General features: G+C 42.8%; 2 protein-coding genes across 2 annotated transcripts; one reads left to right on the forward strand and one right to left on the reverse strand.

Annotated features, from left to right (window-relative positions):
• The first annotated feature begins 6,876 nt into the window (after window positions 1-6,876).
• Window positions 6,877-12,098, forward strand: LOC127773630 (uncharacterized). The gene is made up of 3 exons (XM_052299765.1): window positions 6,877-7,326; window positions 7,446-7,821; window positions 8,999-12,098. Exons 1-3 carry the CDS (start codon window positions 7,295-7,297, stop codon window positions 11,756-11,758), a joined length of 3,168 nt encoding a protein of 1,055 aa, XP_052155725.1. The 5' UTR covers window positions 6,877-7,294; the 3' UTR covers window positions 11,759-12,098.
• Window positions 12,099-12,302: 204 nt separating this feature from the next.
• LOC127773632 (GDSL esterase/lipase At5g45670-like) lies at window positions 12,303-14,622 on the reverse strand. The gene is made up of 3 exons (XM_052299766.1): window positions 14,358-14,622; window positions 13,400-14,023; window positions 12,303-12,949 (listed from the first exon to the last, which is right to left on the reverse strand). Exons 1-3 carry the CDS (start codon window positions 14,605-14,607, stop codon window positions 12,726-12,728), a joined length of 1,098 nt encoding a protein of 365 aa, XP_052155726.1. The 5' UTR covers window positions 14,608-14,622; the 3' UTR covers window positions 12,303-12,725.
• Between the last annotated feature and the right edge of the window lie 727 nt (window positions 14,623-15,349).

Raw genomic sequence — 15,349 nt, forward strand, 5'->3', positions numbered from 1 at the left:
TGGAGTTTCTGCTGCACTGTTTGTTCCCATATTGACTTGATTAGCATGATTTAAGTTTCCACAAAGTGTAGCAGTAAAATGCATCATTTGCTTCATCATGCATGAGTAAAAATTGGCTTGATTGCCTGCGGTTTATCTTGTACGCTACCCGCATAGGGTCTCAATACAGGTTATTAACTACTTTACATATATTTTCATCGGGCACAAAGAAAAAAAACAATTCAAGGTTGTCATTTGGAAGTCCTGTACCACTTTCTTCACTTCAGGATAAGGATTCTATTTCTACCATTTGCTAGGAAAGCAGATTCTTCTTGTACCTTCTTCACATGGAGCAAAAAATGACCCGAGGATTCTAGTTACTTCCTCCGTTTCAGACTACAAGTCGTTTTGACTTTAGTCAAAGTTAAACTGCTCCAAATTTGACCAAGTTTATAGATAAAAAGTCAAAACAAACTACAATCTAAAACGGAGGGAGTAACGTTTTTTGAAGGCACATGCCTGATTTGATTGTCAGATGCTCAATACTATAATGCAAGGAAAGCTGTGCTCTATAGTCTTCAGTAACTTTGATATGCCAAAGAGGACTTTTCGTCATAAAAAAGGTATTACACTACATACAAGGAAAAACTGAACAATCCTTTTTAAGCTTTTATTGAATGGACAATATTCGTCCTTTGATGTTTTCTTAAAGGGAGAAGGGAGGGGGGCATGTTATCTTTCTAGATGTTGCTATCACAGCTTTGATAATAAAAATACTATGACAGCTTCGATAATAAAAATACTATGTTATCAATCATGTGTGGTCATTGGCCAACCAGATGTTGGCCTATGCCATGTAACTAGAAATCGTCTCACTAAGATATGACCTCTTAACATAATGATATATTTACTCAATTGCATGGAATTATGGTGTTAACTGTTTGTATGATGTCACTGTTGCATGTATCAACCATACACTCTGTCATGTGTCCAGTTATGTTGCAACTAAACCAGATGGCATATAGGGGGGCTTTATGTCTTTTGCATGAGATTTGTGTATGACCGATTGATAAGCCCCAGTGGGGGCCTTAGTTTTGCTGCTGTACGAGGTTAGGACAAGATTTGGTCAAAACTTTTGAAACAACCATGGATAACTTCTTAAACACTATATAAAATCAAATAAAAATAATACTTGCAAATTTGCGTCGAAAATTATTAAGTTTGACCACCTTACCTTAAAGGTTAAATATTTATGATTAAAGGCTATATTTTGGATATGATCCACAGTAGCTAGCTGCCAGGTTTGGTTCTCGGATCTGAAGCATTGTTGTGCCTGGTCCCTCAAGATGGACTAGTGCATTATTATTGTTCTTCCCTTTCCCTTCTCCAATCATGTACCTCAGGTACAAGCCTGACTGTTCTTTTGCCATCAGAATAAAGTTGCTCCCGTTTTGCATCTTAATTTGATTGATCTGGTAAGTCCCTATCACCTGATTTTTCTTTCCGATCAAGAACATTAGCTTATTTGCTATTTTGTTCCACATTATTATCAATCTACAATCACCTTTTGTCCCGTTGAAATTTGTACTGTCATTGGTCTGGATAAAGTTGAACAAAGGTATCCGCATCTTTCATCTTTCATTGATCTAGTAAGTCGCTACTGCCTTCTTCCTGCTTTCAATAAAAAAAAAGTTTGCATAATTGCCATCGTGTGCATCTTATATTTGCCAACATGCATGCCAAATTACTTTTTCTCTTCTCTTGGTATAATTTGTAAATTGCATAAATTGAATAAATGTGCGACAAAATTAGAGGTAGCACTTAGCACGATTTCTATGCCATTTCATGTTACGCACTTGCTCAAATATTTTCGGGGATGCTAAATGGAGGGGGGGATCCATCCAATCCCCTGAACGCGAATCGATGGAGAAAGCCAGAGGCGGACCTGCTCCTCCCGTAGCCCACGAGGTCGCATGTGATGGTCCGATGGAGGTTGTCCTGCTCCTTTAAGAGTTGACAAGGTCGCGAGGCTTCTTGTCGTCTCTGATGTACTCCTTCTCGCCTCCTAACCGTATCTTCCCTCAGGCCACCCGGACTAACTTGTAGATAAGGCCGTGTACAATGCGTGACACTGGCCTGTGGTTTCAAACCTCTACGTCTGAGCCAAGCCGAGCTGGCACATGTTTAAGTGGTCTCGCAGGCTGTCATTGAGCTTGCAGAGGAACCAGTTCAAGCGTCGCGCCTGGGCTCGGGAGCCGCGAAGCCACAAGCCGAAGCCTCGCGTTGGAGGCGTCAGAGCCCCGCGCGTTGCCTCGTCCGGTCCCCCCGTGCCGTGGTCGTCGTCGCCTCGCCAGATCCACCGTAGCCGCCGTGGTCATCGTCGCCAGATATGCCGCCACCGCTGCCGCCGCCGCCAAGCTCGCCACGCCGTTGGCGAGCTTGCCGCGCCGTCGCGGGGGGAGGAGGACGGCGGTGTCGAGGAACCGCTGCCGCATTGTGGCCGTCGCCGCCAGATCCGAGCGAGCCGCCGCCACCGCTGCTCCCCGCCTTCGCTAGATCCGCCCCCGCCAGAACTCGAGCGGCGTCGATCTGCCGCCGAAGGCAAAGGGAAAAGAGAGGGCGGCGAGGGGAGGGGAGAGGAGAAGAGAACCGAGCGAAGCTGTCGGTGCCTCGGTGGAGAAGAAATCGAAGAGAGAGAGAGGGGAATAAAAAATAGAGGGGGATGGGAAGAGGCTAACAATGGGTCCCAAGTTGTTTAGGGGTGTATATATACTTCTTTTGGTTATATAGGGTTCAAAATATAAAATTACAATAGGTTTGATAATACAAGGGCTGACATATAAATAGATAGGGGCTGACATCCAAAATACGTTTTGGAGTGGTTTCCACTGTGGGTGGTGTGACCTTTACGTGGTTTCATCCTACGTGGCATCTTAAGATCACAGTTGCTTGTGGATATCATTGTACATGCCCTGAAGCATCGTCTCCTTGCACAATGCTAGTGACAGACTTCTTCGGCAGCTGGTGGAGATCATGCGTCGAGCAACCTCAGGTTGCAAGGAGTACGCGGAGCATGCAGTGGAGGCTCCTCGTTGTCATCGACACAACGATGTCCTCTTCGTCTCCTGGTTTCTCCTCTCAGACCAGTCGAACCTACTCGCTGTCCTTGAGCTGCCCCGAGCACTAGCTTAAGTTTGGTACTCTACTTATCAATATCGTACTGGTATCCACGAGTATCAGGTGATATCAACATCTGGTACTAATAGGTAGCAGCAATACCTATCGGGTATTACCTGGTGGTACCTCGTAAATATTATCTAAAATACATAGTCGGTATCATCTCGTTTGGACAGGGCCCCATGATATAGCAGTCCTCATTATTTTTACCTTTTTAGAACCTATACATGTAGGGATGGCAACGGGTCAGGTCGGACACAGGTAGAGCAAAACCATGCTCGAATCCCATGCCCGTCGTCGCCCGCCCAAATCCTACCCACTAGGGTTAGCGGGCAAAACTCTGTGCCCGTACCCATGCCCGACGGGCACGGGTATATCCGTCGGGTACCCAATGGATCTTACAAGAATAATAACTCGAAAGATATATAATTTAACAAAGAGAAATAAAATCAACAATTTACCAAATTATCAGTTATCAACAATAATTTAAATTACATCAGAACTTATTATTAGTTAGTATCACAAATGAACCAAGAGAAAGGGGTATAAGAATTAAGAGATAAGTCGAAATTAGCTAATACATATATATGTATCGGGTCGGGCATGGGTTACCCACATGTAAAAAATAAAACCCGACTGTTGCTCACGATGTCTACGGGTCTCAGGCGGGCATGTCCACAGGTAAAAAATCACACCCACGCCCGTGCCCATTGGGTCCGGTACCCGCGGATACCCGGACCCATGGGCAAAATTGCCATCCCTATATACATGAAGCCTATTGTATGGATATTATTCAAATCCAATGTGATTTCAAGCACGATTTCTACGAACCTATTCTATGGATAAAACTAAGCCTAGTACAATTATTCGAGGACAAACAAATGAATTAAATACTATTATTGATTTGAAAAGTTCTTTAAGAAATTATGATGAAGTATTTTGTAATATCAGCATATTAATGGTAACTGCTAATGTCCATTTCTTCATAAGTGCTAATTTGATTTACCTCTCCACTTTAATTTAGGATACAAAAATATTTAAAAATAAAGTACGAGCAAATTAAAAATAATAGCCATATAAATATTCTTTTGTATACCCAAACAATTTATATGATTTACTATCCACGTAACGTTACATACTTAAATTTTACATATATTGTGATGATATTTTTTTTCCATGGATCTTCATTTAAGTTGCCCCCCCCCCCCCACCCCACCCCTCAAGTCTAAATCATGGCTTTGCCAGTGGCCGGACTGATTTTGGGGATATTTGGGAAAGGACCGAACACGACAAGAGAAAAGGAATCAAGGGTCTATTTAAAAAATTACTAGTGTATGTGCGGGAGGTTTTATCAAAAGACATTCCCTTGCATTGCATCCGTCCGATGGAGATCAAATGGTCTATGTCGTGCGAGTGCATGTGTGCACCAAGGTAAGCGGGTACACATGATAGGTTGCTAGAGGTATTAGCTACTTTTAAGACCTTTTTATACGAAAAACAGAGAAAACAGAAAAGACATAGGAATTGAATTGAAGTAGCATGTTTCTTTAATCCTACATAAATTGAAAACACTGTAAATAGGAAGAGAGAAATAAACTGAAGGAAAGTTTCCAAGATGTATTTTCCTATGAAATTAACCATATGAATGCAAACTCTATGGAAAATTTCCTATCACTTTCGTATGAATAAAAGGGTCCATCGGAAAAAAAAATCAAAGGAATTGAATGCTCCAAAAATCCTTTGTCAATCCTCTATTTTAGAGGGCCTTAGTGTTTAAATTTTATCCAAAATATACTCCGTCCATACACAAATATAAGGGACTTTAGGCTCTTTTAGAGAGGTAAAGTGCTTGTTCAGTTTGTAGGAAAAACAAATGATTAAAATTCCTAAGAATTGACTTCTATAAGTGTTCACTCAGTTTGTAGAAATGAACTAAAGGAAAACCAAAGATTTTTTTCCTACAAGCTGTAGAAAGAAACATACAAAATTTTACATCAAATCAAACCTCTTGAAAAACTTTCTTCGATTGTTGGGTGCATGTATTACTGTTCCTTCACTTTTCCTATTTTTCTATTTATATGGGTTGAAATTCGTAATATGCCCTAAGGATTAAGAGATAAGACTAACATGCACCTATATTAAATGAGGGATAGTTGGGAAGACAAATAGAAGATGTCAAAATCCCTTATATTTGTACATGGAGAAAGTAACTACTTCAAATAGTTTCTCTTCTCAACCGATCACAACCGTTTCTTTTTTTTTTTTTCATCTACTCTCTCATCTTAACCAATTACAACTACCACCTCCACCCCAGAACATAACAACTTCATATATAGGACAGAGACAACTACATAGTATTACGGATCTGAAAGGGTTGGGTGAGTATTAGTTAATCCATCTTCTTAGGTTGAGTTCTAAACAACTATTTGAAATGGTTACTTACTCATTCTCCGTAAGCATGTGTTCCCAAATTGTTAAAGGTGTGTTTTACGTAAAAGTTTTCTATACATAAGTTTCTTAAAAGAATCAAATAAATCTATTTTTAAGTATATATCTACTATTATAAAAATTGAAGATGTTTCCGCAGTCCGTCATCCGTGTTTGAGTCGATTATAAAAATTGAAGATGTTTCCGTGGTTCGTCATCCGTGTTTGAGTCGGTTTTAATCTATATCTCTTCTCTATCTCTACTATTATAAAAATTGAATATGTTTTTGCCAGTATTTTGGTACGTCATCCGTGTATGAGTTGGTTTTAAAGTTTATTTGCTTTTGGAAATACTTATCTGTATTTGAGTCCGTTTTTAAGATTGTTCACTTTTGGTAATACAGAAGGAATCATATAAAAAATATGTTTAAAAGAACTCACATGCTAACTTGAGACAATCGGATTCATAACTGCATCTCATGATTTCCTAAAAGTATATATATCCAAGCGAACTCCCACAATAAATTTCATCTTAACTAAACCATATAACAATAAGATTAAAATAGACTTCACTCGTTGCAACGCACGGGCATTTTTCTAGTAATAATTAATATATGATTAATCGCATGCTAATTGTTAGCTTAGCTGGTTTCGTATGTTGTCAAAAATCTCGGCTAAAAAGGAAACAATAATGATGTGGTGGAGTCGTGGCTGCATAATTTCAGCCACCAGGGTTCAAATTTTAATGACCACGACTATTACGCACATACATGTAGACTTTCAACTGGATTTTAGTGAGATTAATGATATGCCGATGGTTCCCGTCTCTCTGAGAGCGTGTGTTAAAGAGCGTATTTGCTGAATATATGAGTGCGATGCTACGTGTATATTGATGTGTGTGTCTACTGCGAGTAAAATAGAATCATAACTAAAATGCCTTATACTCTCTCTATTCTAGAATAAGTTCATATAATACGGGGTGTAACATATCATAATATGTCTAAATTCATACGAATATGTCACATTTCGTACTAAATTAAATTATTTTGGACTTTCCCAAAATAGAACAACCTAGGATGGAATATGATATAATATAGTACAATAAATCTGAATATAGGTTTGTCTATATTCGTTGCACTATACTTCGTCCCAATATAAGTACGTACTAGGGTATGTTAAATTTTATAATAGATGTGCTTATATTAGAATGGAGGGAGTATTACATCAAATTTTGAATATTCTGGGACAAAATGGGTAAGCAAGTACTTCTTCCGTCCAAAAAAAAATCAATCTGAAGTTTGAATCTGGACATACATGTGTCTAGGGTTAAATTTTTTTTAAAAAAAAATTAAGTATTTTTTGTTTTGGATGGAGTAAACTTTTTTGACTCCAGTTTTGTGCCGTTGCCTGTTTTTACTGTGGCCCCACCACGCCCCCCGTCAATCCAGCCATGACAACCTGATCCGTCCACGGTGTAAAAGCGCGAGCAGCGGTGTCAGGCCGGCAGGTGCCTCTCCCTCTCCTCTCCCTCCCGGCCCACCGCGCACACGGCGCGCCCCCCCTCATGCCAACCCCACCACCGCACCCTCGCCATCATCTCACTCTACACACACACCGCGCTACTACTGTGCCTGCGTGCGTCGCTTGCAGCGACAAGCAGCAGCAGCAGCCGCGCCGCGCGTCGCGTCGCGTCGCGTCGCTTTCCTCTCGCGATGGCCGCCGCCGGCGTGCCATTCTCCATCCGGTACACGCGCGTGCTACTGCATTGCCCGGACGCCCCGCATTGCGCGGCCGGGGTGGGGTGGGGGTGGCGCACTGACCTCGTGTGCGGTTTTTTTTGTTGTGTTTTTTTTTTTTCTGAAGGGGGTACGCGGCGCGGGCGCGGGCGGGGGCGGCGGACGAAGGGGGGAGATGCTGGCCGTTCGCGGGGAAGGCGGGGGCGCTGCCGCCGATGGAGGTGAGGGGGTTCCGGTGGTGGGGGGACGAGGCCGCCGCGCTGGCCGAGGAGGAAGGGGAGGAGGAGCGGAGGCTGGCGGCCAAGCGGCGGAAGCGCTCCATCGTCGAGCTCTTCGCCGCCGTGCCCAAGGTCGTCGCCGCCGCCGACGAGGGGCTCGGGAGGGGGAAGCGTGTCAGGAGGAAGCTCGACAAGGGGGACCCGCCGGCGGTCGGGGTTGAGGCGGCGAAGAAGAAGGGGTTCAGGAAGCAGAAGGTTCTAGTTGAGATCGGCGTCAGAAAAAAAGTAAGGTTTCATACCACATTGCATTACCTACTTCAGTTAATTTCCTAATAATGTTTAGTATCTCTATAGATTGTTTGCTACTCCATCCGTTTTATATTATATATCGTTTTGACTCTTTTAGTCAAACTTTTTTTTTAATTTTGATTAAGTTTGTAGAAAAATATAGCAACGTTTCTAACATAAAACAAACATATTATCAAAATATATCCAATGCTATATTTGGTTTTATAGATGTTGCTAAACTTTTTTTATAACCTAAAAAAGTCAAACCTAAAAAAGGTTTGATTAGGAAAAAAGCCAAATCAACTTATGATATTAAACGGAGGGAGTACTACTCAATACAACACCCTGAGAGGCATGAATGTTTCTTGCTCTTATCATTTAGCTGCAAATAAAACAGGCTTTGCATTCTGAGAAGTTCAAGGTATGCTTACTAACGTTGTACTTATCGAAGCCATGAGAGAAGTGATGGATTATAACACAATGACTTTCTGGGAATATAACACTGAGGAATCACAACTAAAAGTTGATGTGGGTCTCTGTTGAATGTGCTTGCACAATCCTACACTCGTGGGCGGTTGATTGGCTAAACCAGTAGTTTAGCTAGGCTGTAGGTTTCATGTACCGAACTGCAGTTTAGCTAAAGTTGGAGGTCCTGCTTAGATGTCCTTGTTGTCACCTTACATTTTAGCTAGAGTGGACAAGTGGCTATCAGATTCTTGTCGCCTTTATCTGTCTTGATATTCCAATGCTTTGATCCTGTTTTAAATTCACTCAAGCATTGTACTGCTTGTAATGGCAATATCTGAATTTCTATATATGTTACTATCTGGTGACTCCCATTTTCACAGTTTTCTTCTGTTGCTACTAGGCTTGTTTAGTACTCCCTGCGATCATAAATATTTGACGGTTAGGACAGGATTTGATCAAACTTTTGAAATTCCAACCATCAACTTTATATTAGAGTAAGTTTATAAAATCTAATATTTTTTGAGGTAAATCTACGTATATAATTCTGTTTGTTTTTAAACTATGGATTGGAGAAATTATTGATGGCCGGAATTTTAAAAGTTTGACCAAATCTTGTCCTAAACGCCAAATACTTTTGACCAGAGGGAATACACTGTTGTGCTGAACTACATCTCCATGATGATCTGTGCTTGTTTGTTCATTTCAGGGGAAAAGTAGCAAGACAAAAGTCACCTCAGCTAGTATGTCGCAGTTGTTTCAAAATGCCATACAAAAGCAGAAGAAAAAATCTCTTAGCAAGAAAAAAGGAGTTCCATTGGAAAAGAAAAGCATGAAGGGAAACAAAACAACAACTTTAAGCAGCCAGAAGACTGCAAAGAGTAGCTGTCATGTTCAAAGCATTCTTAAGAAACATTTGAAAACAGGAGTGGGCACACTACTAAAAAACACAGATGTTATGTCTCCATCAAAGTCTTTACTCAAACCAAAGCGTGTTACCTTTTCTGATGACAATGACATACTTGGAAGGACAGACTCCCAACTTGGAGATGGCACAGAGAAATCACAGTTGTTACAAACATCCCAACAACACTACAAGGATGGTAAATCTCAGGGAGGTGACAATCACTGCAGTACATATGAACCACAGTTCTCGTATCAACGAGCAGGTGCTATCGTGGATAGTGTTGAGGAGGATACCAGCTCTACTGTTCTGCTTACTAAATCAAAAGAGAAAACTATATTGGCCAATCCAGTGGATCTGAATCATTGCTTAGAGATATCCAGTAGTGGTAGCTGTTTGAACTCTATTAATTCAGCTGTCCTATCAGGTCAGGTCCTTCCCCAAAACTTTGCTGGTGTGGGCTCTATTCCGAATGAAGGCTCAAATGTTCATGTTGGATTTCAAGCAGAAGAAAATCATCATAAATACCACGGATCATCTGTTGGTGCTAGTTTAGCAGTCAAGGCGAGATCAAGCGATCTTATTAGGCGACAACTGCCTGAACCTTCAAGTTCTTGTTTTGTTGCTTCTCTCCGTGTAAATGATGGGAACAGAAGCAAAATGCTTCAGGAAAGGTTGACAGCACTTCATCCTAGGCTTATTAGATCGAAAGACATGGTGAACAGCATAAGCTCTTCTGCAGGATCAAACAAATCAACCGATGCACAAACTCCAAATTGTGTATCTGCATGCAGGAACATGCATAGTGAAGACTATCAGGGGCTTCCTCTTAATTCACATGGTGAATTTGTCAAGCTTCATCCTAGTGGCACAATCGATCCTAATGGGATGTTTAAGAGACAATTTCCGGGAGGGGATTACGTAAGACCTTCAGCATTTCCAGCCTTTATCACACCTGAAACTTGCGTGGATTATGCCCATTTAAAAAGCAGCTATCAAGGACCACAATTTTGTGCAGTAGATACATTTGATTTTCAGTCAGAGCCTTATCATTCTCCTACAGCATCAGCTGCATATGGTATGGGTTTCAGACAGTCACCAAGTTCTGAAAGAATGGAGGTACATGGTTATGCAGTTCCTAGCAATAATGATCCATACAGCAACCAGCAAGAGCTTTCAGTGGGATGCTTTTGCCCTGCATTCACGGGACAAGGTAATCAAACACATAAGCCACTAGAGATGCAAAATTGCTTTCCTAGTCAGCATTATGAGCAGAACTCCCAGCCAGCTCCTGAAACAACAGTGCGCCTGATGGGCAAAAACTTCACTCTTGGAACCAGCAGTAACCAATTCAGAGGTCTAGATAACAAGAATCCTTGTCCAAGTAAACAAAGTAGAGATGAAGATCATGGTACGTCCGCAAAAGCTTTTTCTCAGTTGTTTCATGGTACGCGTGTTGAGCCTCCTAGCACATTGAGAAATTCAAATGGAGGGGTGGAACATCCATCACGTTTTTCTTCTGTTCCGGAAGCTGAACTAAGGTGTGGTCTTGATTCCTATAGTTTCAGAACAAGTGATCGCTATCAACAACCTCATCTAGCTGTTCAAAATAAGCTGTATGTTAACCCAGTGAGCAGGCACAATGAGTCTGAGCCATGGCAGCAGCAACTCCATGTGGAAAACCATATTCTTGGTGCTTCTGAACCCCAGCTCCTTGGTACTATGCACCTCAGACAGAGTAAAACTGCTGCAACAGTGCCATCTTACAGTCCAAAGCATAACTTTAGCAACTTAGTGGAAATAAGGCCAGCATGTTCTCAGTTCGCTTATTTTCCACGGCAAAACGTAACACAGAGGACTCCAATATCATCTTTTTTGTCTGGTTACGCTGTTCAGAGCAGTCCTGGTTTGACAACTCCAACAAAGTTTACCTCCCTCCGTCCATTGCCCCCTTCAGTTACATCTTCTCATGTTTACAGCAGTGAAGACGCACAGCCTCATGGATCTGTTCCTCCATTTTATCCATCAATTGCCTTGTCTGATCAGGCAAGCAAAAATTGTGCTCCTGGTGATCTCAAAGACAATAGGAGCATGCAGCAGACTCCGATAACATCAAATCATGATAATTCTGAACAATTGAACAGAGGTTTCAAAAGGCCAGCAGTAGAGGATGATGTGTTCCTGAAACCAAGAAAATCTTTCATAGCAGTAGGAAAGGACCTAAATCTGTTACCACTTCAAGAAGAAAGGCTGGGATTGTGTGGGTCTAGACCAGATGCACAACTGCCTGTTTGTCTCAGCAAAGATTCTGAAGTGGATGTTCAACTTTTAAACAACGATACGCAGATCGCGTGGTCTGATTCTGTCAATCGGGTAAGAACAATTCTACCTGTTAAGTTGAGATCTGGAGCGAAGCATATACTTGAGCCAGGTGCTAGTCCTACTGCTACCTTGGGCCAAGAGGAGTCATGGCCTTTGCATTCGATTAAAACTTTTGTAGTGGAGGATGATGCTCACGCAGTAGGCACATCAAAGAAGAGAGACGAAGAAATTTGCAGAGTCTGAAGAAATTTGTGAGTGATGAGAAGGAACTTCATTTGCGGTACAACCTGAAACCAGTGTTGCCGAAAACAAATCATAGTTTCGGCTCATGACAGGTATGTGCAAAGGAATACATGAGAATTCTCAGGCGTTCACAAGGGGAAAATGATGGTATATGCATCAATGCATGTGGTAGTTTCTGAGTATGTTCATTATGGACTGCATTAATTACTTCACAACAAGCAATCCTATGACGAGCATGCCAGATAGTAATGCACTTCATATGCCGTGCAGCACTTTTTTCCTCTTGCATTTCTGTAATCAATTTCCTTTCTTGATCTCTCGTACAAACCTCGTGAAGCCTTCAGGAAACAGAGAAATGGCCTAAACTAGTTGGGCCGTATATGGCCTTTACCTGAAAGGACCACTCGTATTTATCAAACATGTTATTCTTCACTTGAATCGGTTGGTCGCATTGCCTTGCACTCTAGTACGTACTCCTACTAAATTTCTTTTCTTTTTTACATTTACTCCTACTAAATTTCTAGTAATACCTAATCATGAGCTGTGCCTTAACTGTTCTTCTCGAGTAACGAGTGAATGTTGTGGTCATGTGAAGCTAGGTACATGCAGAGTTTACCATACCTTTTTAGGTAGGGTTACCACCACCTCATGGTTTGACGGTTATCTTGGTTACCGTTGTTTCGAAAATTGATAAGATTACTGCACGTGATAGCCCGTGATAATCACATAGTTTTCTAAACCCCGGTACATGTGTTCAAGGCAAAATGAGATATTCAGGTACCAATTACACATCCTTACCAAACTAACCGAACACTGGAAGAACAATATAATAACTGTGATCTCAAAAGAATCTACTACACGTCGTTGTACATTGTAGTAAAAAAAAATCCATGATACCTATAATGTTATTTGGCAATTGCCATATAACTATATATAAGCAATTTTTTGGCCATGTGATCGAGCTTAATTAGAGGCTCGCGAGAGTGCGGAGATCCACCGGGTGCACGTCGGACTGCAGCCGCGCGCTGTACGTCCTCTGGCCGACGAGTACGTTGGCCGCCTCCGTCGGGTGGAACGCGTCCCAGAAGGCGTACTCGTGCCTGTTGGCGCACGGCGTCTGGAACGGCAGGCACGTCACCTGACCGTTGTTCCTCCCCACCCCACAGCACCCCTGGTTCGTCACCTTCAAACCTGCCCAAACAAAATATTTCTCCGCTAAGCTAAGCTAAGCTAAGCTTTTAGGTCGAACTGGGTAGGCCGGTCGGTAACCGACCGGTGCACGTCTCCAGTGCACGTGACTAGACGACTTCACGAGCTTTTAGGTTGAACTGGTTTGATCGGTCAATCGGTGACGGTTTGCGATTTCGGTAACCACTGAAATTCGGTGGTTGCCAAAATTTGGAATTTTTTTGAATTTTGGTGTTTTTGCATGAAATTATTTGAAATTTTAACATATTTTTGACTGAATTTGAATAAAAGTTTACCAAATTCATAGATATTTTTAAAAAGTCTGAAGTTTCAGGGTAGATTTGTGCTTGCCGGTGGGGTCCGAAATTTCGAACTGAAAATTCAAACCCTTGTGTGTATGCGGTGAAACGATTTTGATTATGAGCTTTTTTGAGGTGTATTGGTCGGTCCTACCGTGGGATCCGGGTGCACCGAGGATGTCGTCGAAGATGCCGTAGATGTTGATGTAGGTGAAGTGTGCGCCGGGGAGGGTGTTGAACTGGTCGACGAGGCCGACGAGCTTCTGGTTGAAGATCCTGATGGCGCTGTTGATCCGCTCGACGCAGGTGACGCCATTGGCGCTCTGCTGGGCGAGCTCGTTGGGGCTGCACCCGACCTGGCCGACGCCGACGAGCGCCACCTTCCTGGCGCCGTTGCTGTACATGGCGCGGAGGAGCTGCGCGTACCGGGCGGCGAGGTCGTCGGCGTACTGCTCCGGCGTGTACTGGCTGCCGGTGTTGTAGAACGCCGGCATGAAGTAGTTGTTGAGGTAGTCGTTGCTGCCCATCCCGACGGTGAAGATGCACTGGCTCAGGTGCGCCGCCGCCGTGTCCTCGTCGCCGAGGATGCTCACCAGCTGCTGCACCGCCGACTGGTAGTTCTGCACCTGCCCGCTGAAGCTGATCCGCGCCCCCAGCTGCTGCCCGGTCTCCTCCCGGATCCCCGCCGCCGCCGACGCGAAGTTCACGCCGGTCAGCAGCTGGTCGCTGCTCGCGCCGGCGAACGGCGGGATGAAGTCCTCGAACCCCAGAAGCTTAGCTGCACACCACACGCGCGCGCGCGCATTGTGATCAGCGCCATGTACTATGTCATCACGTGCAAGACGTTTTGATTTTGGTTATGGTCAAACTGTTTTTCTAAAAAAGTCAAACTTTTTTTAAGTTTAACTAAGTTTATAAATAAACATATTAATATTTATAATACTAAATTAGTTTTATTAAATCAATAATTGGATATATTTTTATAATAAATTTATCTTGAGTTAAAAATGTTACTATTTTTTTCTATAAATTTAGTTAAAGTTGAAACAGTTTAACTTTGACTAAAGTTAAAATGTCTTATAAATCGAAACGGAGGAAGTAGCTAAGCTTACAGATGACGTCGACGGTGGTGAGGCCGTTGCTGAAGCGGCCGGTGGCGGCGCCGCCGGCGAAGTCGATGCCGTAGGGCGGGTAGTTGGCGCGGGCCAGCGACACGATGTCGTTGTTGTTGCCGTTGTCCACCAGCGAGTCCCCGAACACGAAGTAGCACGGCACCTGCGGCGCCGCCTGCACCGGCGCCGCCACGGCCAGCACGACCGCCGCCGCCACCACCACCGGCCACCGCCGCCAAGCACCCGCCATTAATTCCGACGACGACGAGACACGTACGCTGACACTGCCACTATCACTAAGAGCAGTGTGAGATAGATAGAATGCGACACAACGTGTTTCATTTATATATAAGTCGATCGTCTCCTGGCTCCAATGGAGTAGGATTGAATTAAATCAGGCCGCATCAGCAGCAGCGAAAAATGGATTGGATTTTAATTATTGGGCTCTTTGCAAGCTAGTCGCCATTGGGCCGAGCATTAACTTCCACGCGGCGCGGGCACTGTACCATGTGTGAATTGCAAGCTTACGACCTGGCTGATTGATCGATCGAACAACAGTTCACACAATTCAGTACATCACTGGCAGTGTCTGCTAGTACTAGCTAGTTAACACTATTCAGATTTCATTTGAACATACGCCAACTACGGCCTTTTTAGTTCCCGTGCAAAAATTTTTACACCCTATTATATCAAACGTTTGGACACATGTATAAAGTATTAAATATGGGCTAAAAATAACTAATTGTACAGATTGCGACTAATTTACGAGACAAATCTTTTAAGAATATAGGCTAAAAATAACTAATTGTACAGATTGCGACTAATTTACGAGACAAATCTTTTAACCCTAATTGCTTCATGATTTGATAATATGGTGCTACAGTAAACGTTTGCTAATGACGGATTAATTAGGCTTAATAAATTTGTCTTGCGGTTTACTGACGGATTATATAATTAGTTTTTTTATTACTGCCCAAACACCCCATGCGACA

Source organism: Oryza glaberrima, chromosome 5 (assembly GCF_000147395.1).
Source record: "Oryza glaberrima chromosome 5, OglaRS2, whole genome shotgun sequence".
In the NCBI taxonomy this organism is placed as follows: domain Eukaryota; kingdom Viridiplantae; phylum Streptophyta; class Magnoliopsida; order Poales; family Poaceae; genus Oryza; species Oryza glaberrima.